The 19,153-nt window shown below is 36.1% G+C and overlaps 1 protein-coding gene across 1 annotated transcript; it reads left to right on the forward strand.

The window, feature by feature from the left end:
• The first annotated feature begins 1,353 nt into the window (after nucleotides 1-1,353).
• Nucleotides 1,354-2,088, forward strand: LOC112418565 (uncharacterized). Its single transcript, XM_024774969.1, has 2 exons — nucleotides 1,354-1,444; nucleotides 1,670-2,088. The coding sequence occupies exons 1-2, from the start codon at nucleotides 1,354-1,356 to the stop codon at nucleotides 2,086-2,088; spliced, it is 510 nt and encodes a 169-aa protein (XP_024630737.1).
• The last annotated feature ends 17,065 nt before the right edge of the window (nucleotides 2,089-19,153 follow it).

A 19,153-nucleotide genomic window follows, 5' to 3' on the forward strand; every position in this document is an offset into this window, starting at 1 on the left:
CATCCTAGTGAAAAATTATGCCTTTGCTTATATTTATCATGTACAAAACTTAAGCATTATACAAAGCCTTTTGATGTTTATGTTTATTCCCGTTTTGATATTATTAAACACATGTCGTCCAAACCAATTCTGCATAGCAGAGTCGGAAAATGGGCCTTAGCACTAACGGAATATTCATTGACATATCAGTTGTTAAAAGCCGTTAAAGGCCAAATTGTGGCCGATTTTATAGCTGATCATTCGATGGAGGAAGCTTTGACGACATAAATGATAAACCGACCATGGAAATTATATTTCGACGGCTCTAGTCATAGAAATGGTACCGGAGTTGGAATAGTGATAATTTCACCCAAAGACCATATGTTTAAATACAAGTTTCGAATCAATCAATTTTGCTCGAATAATGAAGCTGAGTATGAAGCCTTGATTATGGGTCTAGAGATAGTACTCGAACTAGGGGCAAAATCTGTCGAAATCAAAGGAGATTCAGAACTAGTCCTTAAACAAATGACTAAAGAGTATAAATGTGTCAAGGAAAGTTTAATCACATATCATGCAATGGCTAACACATTGTTGAAACGTTTCACCCATGTGGAAATTCGACATGTACCTCGAACGGAAAACCAAGAAGCAAACGATCTAGCCCAAATGGCCTCTGGATACAAAGTACCAAAGGATCAAGTGCAAGAACCGATGGAGATTAGGAACAGGCGTTGTTCGATGGATTCTCTCTCTAGTAAATCGTTAATGCCAAAACTTGGGGGGACAAAGACATTCCAAAGACACGTAAAAGGTATGAATTTTGTCGAAATTTTGGTCATTAACGATTTACCTGACACTGATTGGCGAAAACCCATAGTAAAATATTTAGAGAATCCAGACGGAACAACTTGTCGAAAGGTGAAATATCGAGCCTTAAGTTATGTAATAATAGGAGACTTCAGAAGGAATTTTGCTGAAATGTTTGGGTGAAACAGATGCATACTTGGCAGTTTCTGATACACATAGTGGAACTTGCGGGACACATCAGGCCGGCCATAAAATGAAATAGCTTTTGTTTCAACAAGGGTTGTATTGGCCAACTATGGTCAAAGATTGCATAGAATTCGCTAGAGGGTGTCAAGGATGCCAAAAACATGCCAGAATTCAACGCGTTCCAGCAAGTGAGTTGCATGCGATAATCAAACCTTGGCCATTCAGAGGGTGGGCCTTGGATGTAATTGGGGAAATCAAACCCACATCATCAAAAGGGTACAAATACATTTTAGTAGGGATAGATTATTTCATGAAATGGATAGAAGCAATCCCTTTGAAAGAGGTCACCGAGGATGAAGTTATAAATTTCATCAAAAAATGGTAAAGTTTGGTATTCCAGAAACCATTAGTACAGACCAAGGATCTGTATTTACTGGTCGAAAAATGGTAAAGTTTGCCGAAGACACAGGTTTCAAATTGCTAACTTCGACACCATACTATGCATAAGCAAATGGTCAAGTCGAAGCAGCAAACAAAAACATTATTGCCATTATCAAAAGGAAAATTAAAACAAAGCCAAAAAACTGGCATGAAGTTTTGGGTGAAGCTCTGTGGGCATGTCGAACATCTCCCAAAGAATCGACGAACACCACACCATTCAGGTTGACATTTGGTCATGATGTTGTGTTACCAGTGGAGATCCTGCTCCAGTCAACTAGAATCCAGAGACAATGCGAAATAGTACTTAACCATTATTGGAATATGGTTATGGACGAATTGGTTGATTTGGACGAAGAAAGATTGATGGCATTGGAAGTCCTTGCAAGACAAAAAGAAAGGGTAACAAAAGCATATAACAAAAAGGTGAAATCGAAATTATTCGCCCAAGGAGACTTGGTGTGGAAAGTTATTTTACCAATGGACAAAAAGGATCGAGCTTTAGGGAAATGGTCACCCAGCTGGGAAGGACCATGGCAGATATTAAGAGTTTTTTCGAATAACGCATATGAAATCGAAGAATTCTATGAAGATCAAAGGATCTTACGAATAAACGGAAAGTACTTGAAAAAGTATAAGCCAATACTACAGGAAATTAAGATTATGCAAGAGTGATTCAAAAAGAAATTGAAACATGGCATTTCATATAGAATGCCAACTAACGGGCGGATTACATAAGACAGTCCCAAAATGGATTATAAAGCATAAAGTAAACCATTATAAAATAAAATGCAACAAATTAACTTAAAGAAAAACAAGACTCTATGAGAGTCTTCAATCGACGAAATGTTCTATATAAACTGGTTAAAACCAAAGACGTCGATGAACCATCTGATTTCGCTATCGAGGCGCCAACGAAGGCAAAAATGCTGAAGACAGTACATTTCATCCTTAGCAGGGTGAAATCCTCGATAGTTATTCCTTATCCCGTCCCCGGGATAGTTGCGCCAGGTGTTGCAGAAGCGGCGACAAATCAATTGAGGAGGTAACAGCCTCTTATACCAGCCTGAAACAAATCGAAAATGGGTATCTCCTCCCATAATTTCTCTACGACATTTCGCAACGTTCTGCGTCTTTAAGAGATCCCAGAAGTCGTTGAAGAGTTCTATAGCATTTGGGGTAACGCCATCAAGAGCTCTGAGCACAACATCAAAATATAGCGCACTCACAGAGCCTGCGTCCATAGCGTTCCTTAGTAAACGCTTTATGGTAGCAATGCGTGGTTCAGCATTGAGCATTTGCTGAGTGCATCGCAAAACGAAAAACATGGGGTGTCCATGATCCCACAAGCGATCCATAAAATCCAACTTCTCATGAGTAGGATCTAGATCAGTGAGGAACTTGATACAGTCTTCCCCAAAAGCTCTTGAAACCTTACGATCCCTGCAAAGAGTTGCAATCCTCTTGTTTTGTCTCTGGAGAGAGAAAAGATCACGCATGCTATGACTAGCAGTTCTCGCAGCAATGTCTATGATCAGATCATCACTCAAACAACTTATGAATTCCATAGTTGAAGAGAAAATTTGAGTGAAAAGATGTTTCTAAGAAAACACAAAGAAAGATAGATGAGAAATGAACATTACAAGGGAAAGGGACACTATTTATAGTGAAGTAAGGAAGTTGAAAAGAGGTTTGAAACTTAAACGACGGTTCCTTCTCATTTAATCATCAAATATCAAGATGAAGACACGTGGCACAAAAGGACTTCAGCAGTTCATGCGCCTTGATAGAAGAGAAGTTGTCAAAAGGTTTCGTCTTATCTTTTCTAAGAATATCATAATTAGATTTTCTAAAGGCTTTACGGTTTACAAAACAATTTAACCTGATTAGGCTAAGAAGAAACTTTTTAGTTTCTCATTATTATTTTTTTCTTGAAATTTGTTCCATCAAAGGAGTAACTAGTAAAGATAAAGTGTTACTCAAAGAAAAGATACATGTCATTAAATATAAACGGTTTTTATACCGTTTCAAAATAAAATACATATGAAATATAAAAGGAACAGATAAAAGAAAATATCCATAAAAGGCTCGACAGAAATTGGCTCATATTTTAAAGCCAGAGGTGAGTTGATACAATTGTTTCTTCAAGTCATCGAGTTTTTCTTCGAGAACCTTGCCATTATCAGTAAGAACGGTTATTTCTTGCTGAGACAGCTTCGATTCTTTGACCTTTTTGATGGCAATCTGAGCCTCTTGTTTCATGAGGTCTTCCTTAGCCAAAAGTTGGATTTTTTTATTCTCCAATTGCTCGATTTCTACCTTGTACTTGGCAATAGATGAATCAATCTCTGCCACTTGGGTTTGAAGAGCGGGAGTCTCTTGCCGAAAGGCCTCCAGCTTAGCTTTGAATTCAGTAATTTCATCCAAGAGTTGATCACAGCGAGTGGTTTGTTCTTCAAGTTTGGCCTTGCTGTAACGCCCGTTTCGAATTATTTAATTATTTAATTGAGTCTAGAAGTTATTTAGATGAGTTTATATTATATTTATATGATAAATGTGTGATTTAAGAGGTTTATATGATTGAGGTGGTTTTATATGATTTTATGAGGAGTTGTGACTTATTTTATTGTTTAATAAAATAAGATTTGAAAATAAAATAAATATTGAGCTTAGGGGTTGTTTTGAGATTTTAGAGAGTTTCGGGGGAGAAAGAGAAATAAGACAAGATAGTTGGAGGAGATATAAATAGGGAAACCTAGTTTAGAAAAACATAACGTATGTACGATCAATTTTGGAGGAAAGGGAGAAAAAGCCAAGAGAAGAGGGAGAAGACCTAGAGGCTGCGATTTTCATCTATAAGGTAAGGGTGAGGCTAACTTTTCAATTCTATTAAGTCTATGAATCAACGGTTACATTTAACATGAATTAGGATGAGTTTAAGAGGAATCAGAATTTAGGTCAAATTGGTAGAATTGATGATTAAACGGTGAAAAATTGTTAGAATGGTGTAGAAATTGTCCCTAGACCATAGATAATGTTTATGATGAATTCTGGAATCAAGATCAGGCTTAAAACCATGAGAGTTAGTGATTTTTCAAAAAAACTGCACTTCTTCCCGTAGCGACATTCATCGCTCGCCTCCCGAGCTATGATCCTCGCCACGGCGAGGGATGAAGTTCATCGCTCGCCTCGCGAACAACCTTTCCCCGCCTCGTGAGTTGCACGTCGCACCTCGCCATAGCGAGCAGCTGAACTCGCCTAGCGAGCTTGACTAGAGAGCATGCAAGATTTCGTGATTTTGACTTTTGAGTTGATCCTTAGATGCTTTTGAGTGCCTGAACATGTCTAATAATGATTAGGAAAGAATGTAGGATGAGATGGAACCTGGAAAGATTGTAGAATGAAACTTGTGGGATTCTGACCTGAACTCGCCACGGCGAGCAGAGGCTCTCGCCTCGCGAGTGACCTAGAAACAAAGTGCCTTGTTAGATTTTGGACCTTTGTTGCACGAGTTGTCGAGAGTTGAACCTTGGGATAACATTAAGACTTAATGATGATGTTAATTATAATCTGTGAAGTTGTTTAAGATGTGTTGATGTTGATTATGATGTGATATAATGTTATGTGCATTACTTGAAAAATATTTGAATATTTAAGATGTTGATGAGTTGCAATTGATATTATTATGTCATGTTGTTTTTGTATACTGCTTATGTTGCTGTTGTTATTTAACTAAGCTGCATGAGTCAGTCTAAGTTGATGAAGATGATGATGTTCCAAATTATTGGATTATATAAGAGGTTGTCGAATTAAGATGTTTAAGAGGTCGAGTCCATGCATTAGCATTTCATTGTTGGGGGCTTGATGCCCTGGAGCTTTGTACTCAACACGTTGGAGCTTTAGCTCAAAATAGCGATGGGGGCTTGATGCCCTGGAAGTATATTAATACTCAAATAGCGATGGGGGCTTGATGCCCTGTATTGGTACCACATGCATATAAGAGTGGCGAAGTTGTGATTATTATGAATGAAGTGATGAATGATTTATTATTATCTATGATGAATAATAAGATGTTTTTATGTTGTTAAATATAATTGTTGAATTATATTCTTAATATTATTGTTTTGTGAAATCTCACCCCTTCTGCTTGGAAATGTTGCTCTTCGTATGAGTAACTTGCAGGTGATCCAGAGTAGGTTGCTGTGTTTGCTGTCGTGAGTGGCCTTTCCTCACTGAGTCTTAGGTTGCTCTGATACGTAACGGGAGGGGATCTTTAGTGGCTATTTCTCTTTCCTTTGCGTATATGCTATGTTTTCATGTTTTTTAACTGAATTTATGAGATGACTAATATGAGGCCTGCGTGCCAAGACTTTTATGATGTTGAATTAATTCTGCTGCTATTATGTTGATGTTTTATGTTGAAGGATAAATTATTATTTATCTATTTAAGATTTTTAAGAAGTGGGATATCCCGTTATATATTGTTTACTCTGATAAATGTTTATGAAATTTTTAAGTTGGGAAAACGGGGTGTTACACTTGTCATCTTTCTTCTGAAGAAACCCTTGTTTAATGTTATCCAAGAGAGGTTCTAGCACCTTGAAAAAGTTCTGAAACTTTGAACCTGAAGGAATATTGATGAGCTTGCACAATAATTCTCGAATTTCGAGAATGGTGTTTTCATCTTGCTCTATGGCCTCAAACAGAGCAACTCTCAAGACTTTGCTTCGAAATTCTGCAAGGAGATTATCATTTGAAGTTTGTGAAGGATCTTCAGCAGATACATTAGAGGATCTCCCCGTACTCCTAGAAAGAAGAATGTCATTGGCTAGAAGGTCAAAGGCATCCAGAGGGTTAGCTTCTTCAAGTTGGTCAAGAGCCACTGGGTTCATGATCGAATTATCTTGAATCAGTTCGACATCGACCATCGGATTTGGGTCTTCAGCAGACATTGGGCTTGCAACAATGTGGTCATCCCTCGAAGATATGATAAACTGATCTGCGTCCCTTTCCGGCTCTGCGTCACTATCTCCTGTAGGCATTTCTTCCTGATGATCACTTGACTCGACCGTAAGCTGATTGGAAGATGTAATCTCCATGCCAGGAGTAGGACTACTTGTCTCGACACCTTCATCTTCTTCAGCAATAGGCGAAGCATTTGCCTGACCAGCAGATAGGAGTTGAGCATGCTGAGATTTATCAATCTGGCTACCCTGCATGTGGGAATAAAGTTATGAAAGATATATTTCACAATCGAAATTTAAATGGAATTAGAGGGATCTTGAGGAATACCTTTGAAACATTATCACCTACACAAGAATGAGCACTGTTGGGATTTGAATCCTTATGTTGTTTGGTCTTTTTGGGGCTGGGTTGGCCTAAAGATTCATCAACAGTAGTCATTTCGACGGCCGTAGAATCGTGTTTTCTTTTCTTACGACCCTCTTTGGTTTTAAGAGGTTCAGAAATTACAAGCCTCTCGATAGCGCCAGGGGATACTTCGACCTACAGAATAAATTCAAAGTTAGAATTCATTTCTCCAAATGGTGAAGTTTGAATGGATCAAGAAATGACTTACGACATCTTCGACAGTAAAATCGTTCTTTTCTTTTGAAGATTTTTCAGAATGTTTTCTTTTTTCTGTCTTCGAAGATTTCTTCTTTTTGGAAGCTTTGTCGGATTTCGATTTGGAAGTTTTTGGAGAGCTCTCTTCTTCATGCTGCCCTACGTCCCCTGTAACGCCCTCTTTAATTATTTGATTATTTTAATGAGTTTAGAATATACTTATATGATTTGTGTGATTTATATGATTTATTTTGATGAGTGATATTTTGTTATGTTATATGTTGGTATTTATTAGTATAATATATATGCTATTTGGTTTAGAAATATATATGTTATAGAAATATATTTGTTATAGAGATATATTTGTTATTTGTTATAGAAATATTTTATATTATATATATATATATATATATATATATATATATATATATATATATTAGAATATTGAGTTTAGGGGTTGTTATGAGATTTTAGAGAGTTTTGGGGGAGAAAGAGAAATAAGATAAAATAGAAAAGAAAAGCTATAAATAGGAGAGACCTAGTTTAGAAAAACATAACGTACGATCAATTTTGGAGAAAAGGGACAAAAAGCCAAGAGAAGGGAGAAGACCTAGAGGGGCTGCGATTTCATCTTATAAGGTAAGGGTGAGACTAACATTCAATCTTATTAAGTCTGTAATTCTGATGATTAAATTTAACAAGGGTGGGATTAGTTTTGGAGGATTTGAGAATTAGGGTTAAAGTGAGGAATTGATGAAAAATTGTTAGATTGATGTAGAAAGAGTGGATAATCTGATGAATTAAAGTAATAGGTGGTGTTCATGTTGTAGAATAATCATAGGTTAAATTCCTAATCAGTTTTTGAGTTTGGATTGATGAAAATTGGGATTTTCGCTTGAAGAGTTGGTGTCTAAATGTTTTTGCAAATGAGTGATTATGTGAGGTTTTGGAAACCGATTTTTGGGTGGTTGAAACTGGAATTTTTCTGTAGATTGTGATAGAGGTAAGTGTCAGGAGCGCGTAGGCGAAAACGGCATCGAAAACGGGTTAACGGTTTGATTTTTAGGCGCGAAAACGTGAAGGGTGAAAATCTGATGCTGTCGAAATCATGAGGCGATTCTAGTGATCATGAGGCGATTTGGACAGAAAATCTATAATTTTAGTATGTCTGATGCTGTCGAAATCATAAGGCGATTCTAGTGATCATGAGGCGATTTTGACAGAAAAATCTGTAATTTTAGTATGTCTGATGCTGTCTTACCAGAAACCTTAAAAATGCAATTTTCTTCACTCCAAATGTTTCCAGAATTCTTCTTAAGTGTAGGAACTTTATCCTAACCATCTAAAGATATTTTTAGGAAGGAGATAACCTTGTATAAAGGGTCTAATGAGTTCATGAGTTGGTCTTTGGGGTAGGAATGGTAGTTGTTTACAATATTAATGATAACCTGTGAAGCTGTTTTAGGATGTGTTGATGTTGATTATGATGTCATACTTATTACTTGAATTATGAATGTATATTTGAGATGTTGTTGACTTGCATTTAATATTATTATGTCATGCTGTTTTGTATACTGCTATGTCGCTGTTGGTATTTAACTAAGCTGCATGAGTCGGTCTAAGTTGATTAAGATGATGAAGTTCCAAAGTATTGGATTATATAAGAGGTTGTCGATTTAAGATGTTTAAGAGGTCGAGTCCATGCATTAGCATTTCATTGTTGGGGGCTTGATGCCCTGGAGCCTTTACTCAATTAAGTTGAGGGCTGGATGCCCTGGGAGCCTTTTTACGCTCAAATAAAGTTGAGGACTTGATGCCCTGGGAGCCTATTTACGCTCAAATACGTTGGGGGCTTGATGCCTGGATTGGTACCACATGCATGATTAGAAGATTAAGTTGCATAGTCAAGTTGTCGAGTTGTCAAGATTGTCAAGTTGTCGAGTTGATAAGTTGTAGAAGTTGCGTTGTCGTTGTCGTTGAGTTGTCATTTGTCAATGAGTTGTTAATAAAGAACTAAGTGAAGTATTAATATTTATTAATCATTGTTGTTTATGTTGTTGTTATATCAATATAAGATGATGAATATGTTGTTTGTTTATATGATTATTATCATTAAGTGATGATTATGTCATGTTGTATATGATTATTATTATTAAGTGATGATTAAGTTGTGTTGATATGTTATTATGAAATGATGATTAGAAGTTGGTTAAACTATTAAGAATTATTACATGAAGAATTATTATTACTAATAGATGAAGTTATTTATGTTGTTAAATATAATTATTGAATTATATGCTTGATATTATTGTTTTGTGAAATCTCACCCCTTCTGCTGGGAAATGTTGCTCTTCGTATGAGTAACTTGCAGGTGATCGAGTTTAAGTTGCTGTTAGATTGCTGTCGTGAGTGGATTAGCTCTCTCGTGTGTCTTAGGTGCTCTGATACGTAACGGGATGGGAACTTTGTTATTGCTTTTCTATTCCTTACGTAGTGTTTTTGAAGATTTATGACTATATTTTTAGATTGGATTTTTATGAGACATTTATGAAGAGGCCTTCGTGCCAAAGACTGTTTTAGTTATTAAATAAATTCCGCTGCGAAGTATTAAAGATTTTGTTATTGAATTTTAAAGGATAAATAGTTATTTATTCAGTTTATGATTTTAAGAAAAGAATGTGACATTCCGTTTATGTTGAAATACTCTGATTTATATGTGAAATTTTTAAGTTGGGAAAACGGGGTGTGACATCCCCTGAGGCCAAAGGAAGAGCTACAAGCCAGAATCAGATAGAACAGATAAGTGAAATTCCCTTTTCATTAAATAGAAATTCAAGGTTGACTGAATTCTGCAGGAATTGGAAAATTTCGTACCTAATCCTATATCAGACAGAATTCGAATGTGAGGATGATCTAAATGTAGATGGCCTCTAAAGGTGTACAAATTGTGCTTAGTGGCAGTCACCTTGTCCTTGTCTTTCTTTATAAATTTTTGTTTCATTCCCATTAAACTATCACAAAACAACCATTTGGGATAGGGTGGCCTGAAGGCCACCGCCAACCGGCTAGTTGGCAGAGAGGGAAACTTCGTTTTAAAATGTAGGCAAAAAGATATTTACTGGGGGTGAAAGGTGGGAATGTCATTGAGGCAATTTTGTCATGAATTTTATCCCTTAGTGTTTTAGCGGCATAATAGACTGTCCTCTTTAGATGCAGAGGGTCATATACAGTTTGAAAGAAATTTTGGAAAGCTTGAATTTCTCGAATATGCGTACCTTTGTTTTTCTTCGATTTCTTCTGCACAGCATGAAAAGCAAGAATCAGTTCAGGAAGCAGAGTATCAGGATCTATGCGATTGGCTTGACGCTTGAAGTAGTGTTGCCACCATCGATAGAATGTTTCTGTGCATGCAAAAGTTGAAACAAAGGGCTTTGGCTCGAAAATAAGTTTTTGCCTTTGAGCTCGACGCAAGATAGATCTACATACATGCTCTATCGGAGGTTGCCTCAGGTCGTCTACGCATTTGTACAATGAGTTTGGCCTGATTTGAACCAAGCCAAACTGCCTGGCTACATGGTTGGGCTGATAGCCATATACTCCATATGGGCTCCCAGCAGTGATTCTACTAGATAGAAAGGTCGGGGTTAGATAAGCTTCCCATATAGCATTAACATCAACCTCATCTTCGATGGAATCAGATGGAAACTTTGTTGTGAACCAAGTCGGCCCACGAGTCCTAGTGGTAAAAGGAGCCATCGAAGGGGTAAAAGAGGTGCAACTCAAGAAAGCATTGTAAGCGATGGCAAACAAATTTGGGGAACTCCTGTTACCATACTGAAGCATGGCCAAACCTAATCCTTCGATTGATCTATTCTCATAAGCTTTCGAAAGAGTTGTGGGCAAGTGTACTGCTAACTTTGTTCTGAAAGTGGCTAAGAGTCATAATTGGAATAACCAAATGGGGCCAGGTATAATAAGGCTGCTACCAGGTTGGAAATCCTTAATGCTAGATACCGCTTGATTCAGATTCTCATATAGAGACCCCAAAATAAGCTTACTCAAGCAAATGTCTTCCTTCGTGCAATTGTATAGCTAAGGTTGTGAACTTCTTGGGAATTTGAATTGATCTCGAGCAAGAAATGTACATTGACAACTAATAAGTCAAAAAAGCAATATGCTCTTGATCGGATACTCCAGTACTAGAGGTATCATGATGGTCAATTATGAAATTGCCATAGGCAGGCCTAGTGAAATCGAAAGTCAGCTCTGATGAATGTGTATCAGGGTCGAAAATTTGGCCAATAGGTTTTAAACCATTAAGGCCAGCAACATCTAATAAAGTGGGGGTAAGCATCCCACATTTTAAATGAAGACTATTGGTCGAAGGGTTCAAGAAATGTAGGGCAGCAATGATCATTTCAGTTTGATATTTGGGTCCTTGTCTAGACAGCTGGATAAGATCAAAAATCCCCATTTCCCTCCAAAAGGAACCTTTAACTCTTTCTACTTTGTCCAACCAACAAAGATATTTCTCATTATTATCTATTTTTGGCTCAGTCCTAAATTTGGATTTCAGAAAACTCAGGTCATAAGGACCTTTTGAAAAAATGAGAGGTAACTGTCCCTCATTACAAGGGAAAACAACGTTGAGTTTTTCTAAGTCTTCGGGATCATCTGGCAAAGGCCCTAGGTATGCATGCGATGAGTTAGGGCATGAAATGATTACCTAGGATTTCTAGATTTTATCTTCAGCTTCCTTGATATCTGGCTCTTCCATAAATTGAACATTTCTGAGATGAATGGGATCGGTTTTTTCATGACATTTTGTTGTTTGAGAAGACGAGTCATGAGGATAATTTGATTGTGATTGAAAACAATGAAGTTGGAAAAAGATTTTGGTTTGGATTTTACAAAAAATTTGCGATGAACAATGTTTTATCGTAAAGAAGGAGGGTGCAGTGAGAAGAGTAAAAACGGATGAAAAGAAGACAAAGTGAAAGTAAAAATAGGTCTTGAGGTTATATATAACCTTTGATTTTTTTACAGATGTCAGCAATCGTATGGAACAATTGTTTTTTTTTTTTTTTATGGTTTCCAATGATAGAACATGGCCCACTAAGCCATGGTGGGGACAGTTTGAAAGTATCTCTTAAAATGCCCTTTTTAAGAGAGTGACGTCACTCAAATTTCTCATATCTCATCGAAAAATTGTTTTGATTCAGAAACGCAAAATTCTCCTGATCGAAGAACGAGTTCGAACATAACGTTTATGGGGGGCAATTTGTTAGCCAATATTTGTGAAAAGGGTATCATTTAATATGGTCAAAGAGTTTGACCTGAGGAGATGAACTTGACCTTATAAAATTCTATCGAAGATATGTTTGTGACGAGAATCAAAGATGCTAGTTCCGGTTCGATGGGCGGAAAGATATCGAAAACAGTTATTTCTGTGGATAAGGTCAAAATGTTGTAACGGCTTATTTGATATTCAAATCGAATGGCTATGACTAGGTAGTTATTCCCCTGTTTGTATAAATAGTAGTTTTTCTTAGGAAAAAAGGGTCACAATTCAATCATACTAAAAACTTACACTCAATACTGTCCGTATGGAAGCGACAAACGAGTCAGAAGTTGCAATGTATGAACATGTGCACCAACTTTTATTCAGTCCATGCAATTTCAATACATTTCTTTAAATGTCTTTGCAATTTACTTATTCATTTTAAGTAATTTCTTTACTGTTATTTGCACCAAACTTCGATTGGATTCAACTGGGTTGGATTCGATCCTCTTTATTTTTATTCTTGTTTCTATCAAAGATCTTTAAGAACAAGTGTCACGTCTAAAAGGGATAATGAAAGCACAATATGCTCTTAAGATTTACTGGTTGATCTTGCAAGTAAACATTTTTGAAACCAGCGATTGTTTACCAAATTTCAGTGTAAACAACGAGTTAGTCGAAATGGCCGCTGGTGGCCTAGATTATTCCATTCAAAAGAAATTAGACACTCAACACTTGAGAGATATGGTCCGATTGTCCAATAGCGTTTGACATGTCGAAAGACTAAAGGCTGAAAAAGCCAGAACTCAGAAACATTTAGGAAAGAAAAGGTTGCTTATATCGCATCAGACGAAAGCAACCAAGAATTTGACATAGCTTTTGGCGGTGTCGAAATAAAGGAGGTTGATATTGCTGAGTTAAAATCAGGGCCCCCTTATACGTGTAAATCGTTAAGGCCCTCCGATGGGAATAATCTTGTCGAAACAAGCAATGAAAGATATGTCCCCAAGACATATACGTTCAACGTAACCAAATGCGACGAGATTTATGATCTCTTAGTTGCTGATGGTCAAGTGGTAGCACCTAAGGATGTAAAATTCCACCACTAGAACAATGTCAGAAAAGAGGTTTTTGTAAATATCATAACTTCTTGGGACATAACACCTCTCGATGTTCCCTTTTCAAGGATTTGGTTCATAAGGGTCATAATGAAGGCAGGTTGAAATTTGGAAACAAGCCAGATTTTGAGTGAAATTAGACTATGATCCTTTGAAGGATGCGAGCATGATGTAAACTGACATTGCAGGTTGCAATATGGTTGAAGCAATCATTGATGTTGTCGAAGGCTTATCTGTCGAAGTAGAAGTAGAAGGAGAAGCTGAGGTTGCCGAATGTCAAATGGTGGACATCACTAAAGTTGCAGAACACGTCGAAGAGATTTCTCCAGAACCTTAGTTCAATGAGAAGTTAAAAACGTCATATCCCACAGTTGAAAAAGAATTGATTGATTTCCTCAATCGATGCAAGCTGAAGAATTCTAAGGTAATGCTCTGCCCCATATGTAGTGATGTGTTTGAAAAAGAGGTAACTAAAGGCCTCGAAGGTTCTATCCCAAATCCTAAGAAAATAGGGAAATGGTATGGTGATCATAGACCTAAGTTTTCCTTTACAAAGAGTTATATTCCTTTCATCAATAACTCTTCGACCACCAATTATGTCAATCAAAGTGGTCAAGGAAAAGCTTTAGTCCCTTATGCACCCAACCAAAAATGGGTTCAGTCGACCCATAAGAATGTGCAGCATGGGAAGAACAATGTGGTGAAAAGAAACACAAGTGTTGTGGATAACAACAAAAATGGTACTGTGTAACACCCCGTCTTCCCAATATAAAAATTTCTAAACATTTATCAGAGTAAACATCAAATAACGGGATATCACATTCAAACGTAATCGCAAAACAGTTAAATAACAATTTAACTTTAACAAATATTTCAAACGTTGCAGCGGAAATTAATTCGAAAACCATAAATCATTTTGGCACGCAGGCCCCATCAAAATATTTCAAATGAGTTAATTCAATATCATAAAATAACATAATTGTTCACGTAAGAGAATGAAGCATGCATATCATAACACCCCATCCCGTTACGTATCAGAGCGACCTAGACGACTCAGTGAGGCAAGGCCACTCACGACAGCAAACTGCACACTAAGCATGATCACCTGCAAGTTACTCATACGAAGAGCAACATTTTCAAGCAGAAGGGGTAAGATTTCATAACACGATAATATTAATCAATATAATTCGAAATCATAATTAACATCATAAACAGTCTTAATCATCATTGCATCTTTGATAACAATTATCAAGTAATCCCAACATTCAATCATCATCAATAACATAACATCTTTAGACTCGACAAATGCGACAATGCAACTTAGACCTCTTATATGCATGTGGTACCAATCGTCATCATAGTATTAATATACTTTAAGCATCGTGGGGAGGACAAAGCTCCAATCGTGGTGAGGACAAAGCTCAAATCGTGGTGAGGACAAAGCTCAATGTATGCTAATGCATGGACTCTATCAACAAAACATCTTAATCATCAAATCTCTTATACATCCAATAATTTGGAGTTCATCATCATTTTAATTATCTTATTCAGACTCATGCAACTTAGTTAATTAACAATAGCAGCATAATTCAGATCACATCAACAGCTTAATTTCAATTCATTTTCAACAACTTCTTGATCATTCAATAATAATTCAAGTAATGCAATCAATCAATAAATCACATTATAATCACTTAGCATTTCATAATAGCTTCACAGTTCTCATTAAATATCTTAAATAGGTCTCATTAGTACCTAAAGTTCCTTTCCTAATCAATCCAAGCAACTCAGGTCTCAAAATCCTCAAATGCACTCAGTTCTGGAAGTGCTCGCGAGGCGAGAGCATCTGCTCGCCATGGCAAGTACAAGCCAGATTCCCAACTAAGGTTGTTCCAGGTTCAATCTTGTTCTAAATCATCCTCTAATCTTTAGTATACACCTAAAGGTACTCAAAGGCATCTAAGGTTCAACTCAAAAGTCAAAAACTCAGAACTCGACATGCTCTCTGGTCATGCTCGCTATGGCGAGTAGGGTTGCTCGCTGTGGTGAGCTACGACATGTAACTCGCGAGGCGAGGGGTTTTGGCTCGCGTGGCGAGCGGTGAACTTCATCCCTCGCGAGGCGAGGATCATCGTTCGCCAGGGCGAGCGATGAATGTTGGCTCGGGCAGAATGCAGTTTTCTTCAAAAATTCATCTAATCTCATGGCTCAAAGCCTAATCTCAATTCCAGAATTCATCCTAAACATATTATAATGTCAGGGGACAGTTTCTACATCAATCTAATCAATTTCTACCGTTTGATCATCAATTTTAGGGATTTGACCTAATTTCGAAACTTTCTAATTGAATCCTAACTTTGTCAATTAATCATCAGAATCATAGAAATTAACATTACTGAATTATTAGTCTCACCCTTACCTTAATTGATGAAAATCGCAGCTCTCCTAGGTGTTCTTGGTCTTATCTTGGTTTTTCCTCCTTTTCTCCAAAAACAGTCGTACGTACAAAACGTCTTCTAAACCTAGGTCTTTCCTTTTTATATCTCTTCTTCATATCTTATCTTATCTCACTTTCTCCCCCAAAACTCTCTAAAATCTTAAAACAGCCCTCAACTAAATATTTTATTTTATTTTCATATCTTATTTTATTTAACAATAAAATAAGTCTCATAATCTCATCAAATCATCAAAACACATCAAAATCATCCAAATCATCTTAATCAACAAAACTCACACATATATTATATAAATATAATATAATCGTCTAAACTCGATTAAATAATTAACTAAACGAAAGTGGGCGTTACATACTGCCTTTGAGTCGAGGAAGTTTGCTTATAGAAACAACTACAAGGGAAAGAATCCCATGACAAGAACTCAATGGAGAAGGTACTAGCGGTTTAAGAAAGGAGTTTCTACAAGCCTTGAAGATGAGACTGTTGACCCAAAGGGTGATCAGAGAATGGTCGAATCAAAAAGAAGACCATCAAAAGAGAGTTTGTCTCTTGCTGTTGAAGAAGATCCTAATGGGGATAATGAGTCAGGATCCTAATTTGGTTTTGAAGATGAGATTTTTGATCTCGTAGTTGCTGATGGTCAAGTGGTGGTACCTAACGGTTTAAAAATCCTACCATTAGAGCAACATAAAAAGAGAGGGTTTTGTAAATATCATAATTTTTGGGGTCATAAGACTTCACATTGTGTACTCTTCAGGGACTTAGTGCAAAGAGGTCTGAATGAAGGCAGGCTAAAGTTTGGAGACAAAACAACGCCTCAAATGCAAGTGGATGTGGATCCATTAAAAGATGTCGACGTAATGTACAATGAAGTTGCAAGTTGTAACATGGTGGAAGCCATTGCATACGTTGTGGAAAAACTATCTGTCAAAGAAAATGATGATGTTGGCTAATATCAGATGGTAGAAGTTTCTGGAAGTCCCAAAGATGCTGATGAAATCTTTTCAGAACTTCAGTTCGATGAGAAGGCAAAAACAACTTATCCCATGGTTGAAGAGGAGCTGATTGATTTCCTCAATTGTTGCAGATTGAAGAATTCTGAGGTAATGTTGTGCCTAGATGAAGTTCGGTGTTCGACAATGAGGCTACCAAAATCCTTGACAATGACATTCCAGAATCCAAGAAGAGAGGAAAATGGTATACTGATCATAAACCAAAGTTCTCTTTCACTAAGAGTTATATCTCTTTCATCAATAACTCTTCGACCACTAATTATGTTAACAAAAATGGTCAAGGGAAAGCTTATGTTCCCCATGCTGAGGCACCTGTACAGAAATGGGCTCGGTCGACCCATAAAAATGTCCAATATGCGAAGAACAATGTGGTGAAAGGCAATACTAGTAATGTTGTTACTAAAAATGTCACCACTGATGTTGAAAATCCAGATGAGTCGAAGAAATATGCATATAGTAACAATTACAAAGCAGGAATCCTATGACGCGCACTCAATGGAGAAGGTATCAAAGATCCAAAAAGGGTATTACTGCAAATGCTGACGGAAAAGTGGTTAACCCCAAAGAGAAATTGGTTGAGTCAATCAATAAGTCATATATATGGAGATATGTAGAGATATGCAGAGATATGTAGATGGATCAATCAATAAAGTTACTACCGACATCCAATGGTACCACATGCATGTAGAGTCGTGTCTAAAACATCACATGCTTTGAGATATGTGAAACGTGCCATATTTTATTATAACAAGTATTCATAATACTTGTTAATAGCATTTCAAATCTACAACATAACTATATTTAAAAAGAAAAATCAAAATTTAAAATTAAGACTGCAACTAAAACTATAAACATATATACCAACTAATTTGTATGTTAATAGCCTAAGTGATTACTTACTTGCAATTTTGGAGCAATTTTTTTGAATGCTTTTGAGAGATTGAGTGATTTTAGTAGAGATTTTGATATATATATATATATATATATATATATATATATATATATATATATATATAGAGAGAGAGAGAGAGAGAGAGAGAGAGAGAGAGAGAGTGTGTGTGTGTGTGTGATAATTGAGATTTTGAGAGAGAGTGTGATGAGAGAGTGGCTCGAAGGTTGCTTCTGACTTGGATATGTAGACATACACAGCGGTAGGTGGCCTCAATGGTAGTTAACTACCGTTGGGTTAATTTCGTAACTTTCATGTGTTTTTAGAAAGTTATTGATGTTAGGAAAGCGATTTTCATTAACTTTTGGACTTTGATCAAAAAAAGTTTTGAGGATTTGCATATATGTTATTTTAATTTATTTATTTTACATTTATGTGTTAATTTTTTTAAAAAAAAATCTAAAAACCAAGTCTTACGTTTCAATTTGATTTAATAGCTACTACATCCGTCCCATAATAACTGAGCCTTTTGTAAAAATATTGTCCTAAAATAATTGACTCATTTCATTTTTTAATACAATATTAACTACTTTTTTCTAATGAGAAATGTTAACGAGTGCCCCCGAGACACTCTTTAAGAGTCTAGAATAGTAACTTTTTTAATGATAACTGTAATTAATATTACTTTCATCACTCTTAATTCAATATATTTCACTTTGCATTTATGATAGTCGAGAATGCACTGATACATAACAAGATCACTTAAAATCATTTTTTTCTCTCTCCTTCGTTTATACAATTTTTTTAATATGTATGAAATGAACAAATGACTCAGTTAATCCGGGACAGAGGGAGTATGTAAGTCATTTGACTTAATCGATTCAGACGTGAAGTTCAATCAATGGTTCAATGATTTGATTAATTATTTCTTAATCGAGTAACACTAAGACAAAGATCTAGTCAGTTTTTAAAACACCGGTAGTAAAACACATTACAAGAATATATTACTCCCTTCGTCGCAGTTTAACTGAGTCAGTTGATCATTTCACATAAATTAAGAAAAATGTATAAATGAAAGAGAGATAAAATTGTTTTGAGTGTCTTTGTCAAGTATTGATGCATTTTTCTTTATCATAAATATAAAGTATAATATATTGAATTAAGAGTGGTGAAAATATTAATAATTAAAGTTAAATTGATAAAAGTAACTAACATTATATTGAAAAGTGAAATTTATCAATATTCTTTTTCAAATGTCTTAGTTATTATGCGACGTAGGAATCTAAAGAAAAACAAGTAAAAAATTATTCTCGTATATACCCTCCCGTCATTAATATAAATAAAAATTCATTTTTTAGATACATTCAATTAATGATGCATATGATGTAACACCCCGTTTTCCCAATATACAAATTTCT

The sequence above is a fragment of the Medicago truncatula genome, chromosome 1, assembly GCF_003473485.1.
Source record: "Medicago truncatula cultivar Jemalong A17 chromosome 1, MtrunA17r5.0-ANR, whole genome shotgun sequence".
NCBI lineage: Eukaryota > Viridiplantae > Streptophyta > Magnoliopsida > Fabales > Fabaceae > Medicago > Medicago truncatula.

Excerpts from the sequence above, each read along its gene's own strand:
- LOC112418565 (XM_024774969.1), top strand. The coding sequence starts at position 1,354 with ATGGTAAAGTTTGGTATTCCAGAAACCATTAGTACAGACCAAGGATCT. Across the intron at positions 1,445-1,669 it reads AAAGTTTGCCGAAGACACAG|TGGAGATCCTGCTCCAGTCA; the intron begins GTTTCAAATTGC and ends TTGTGTTACCAG.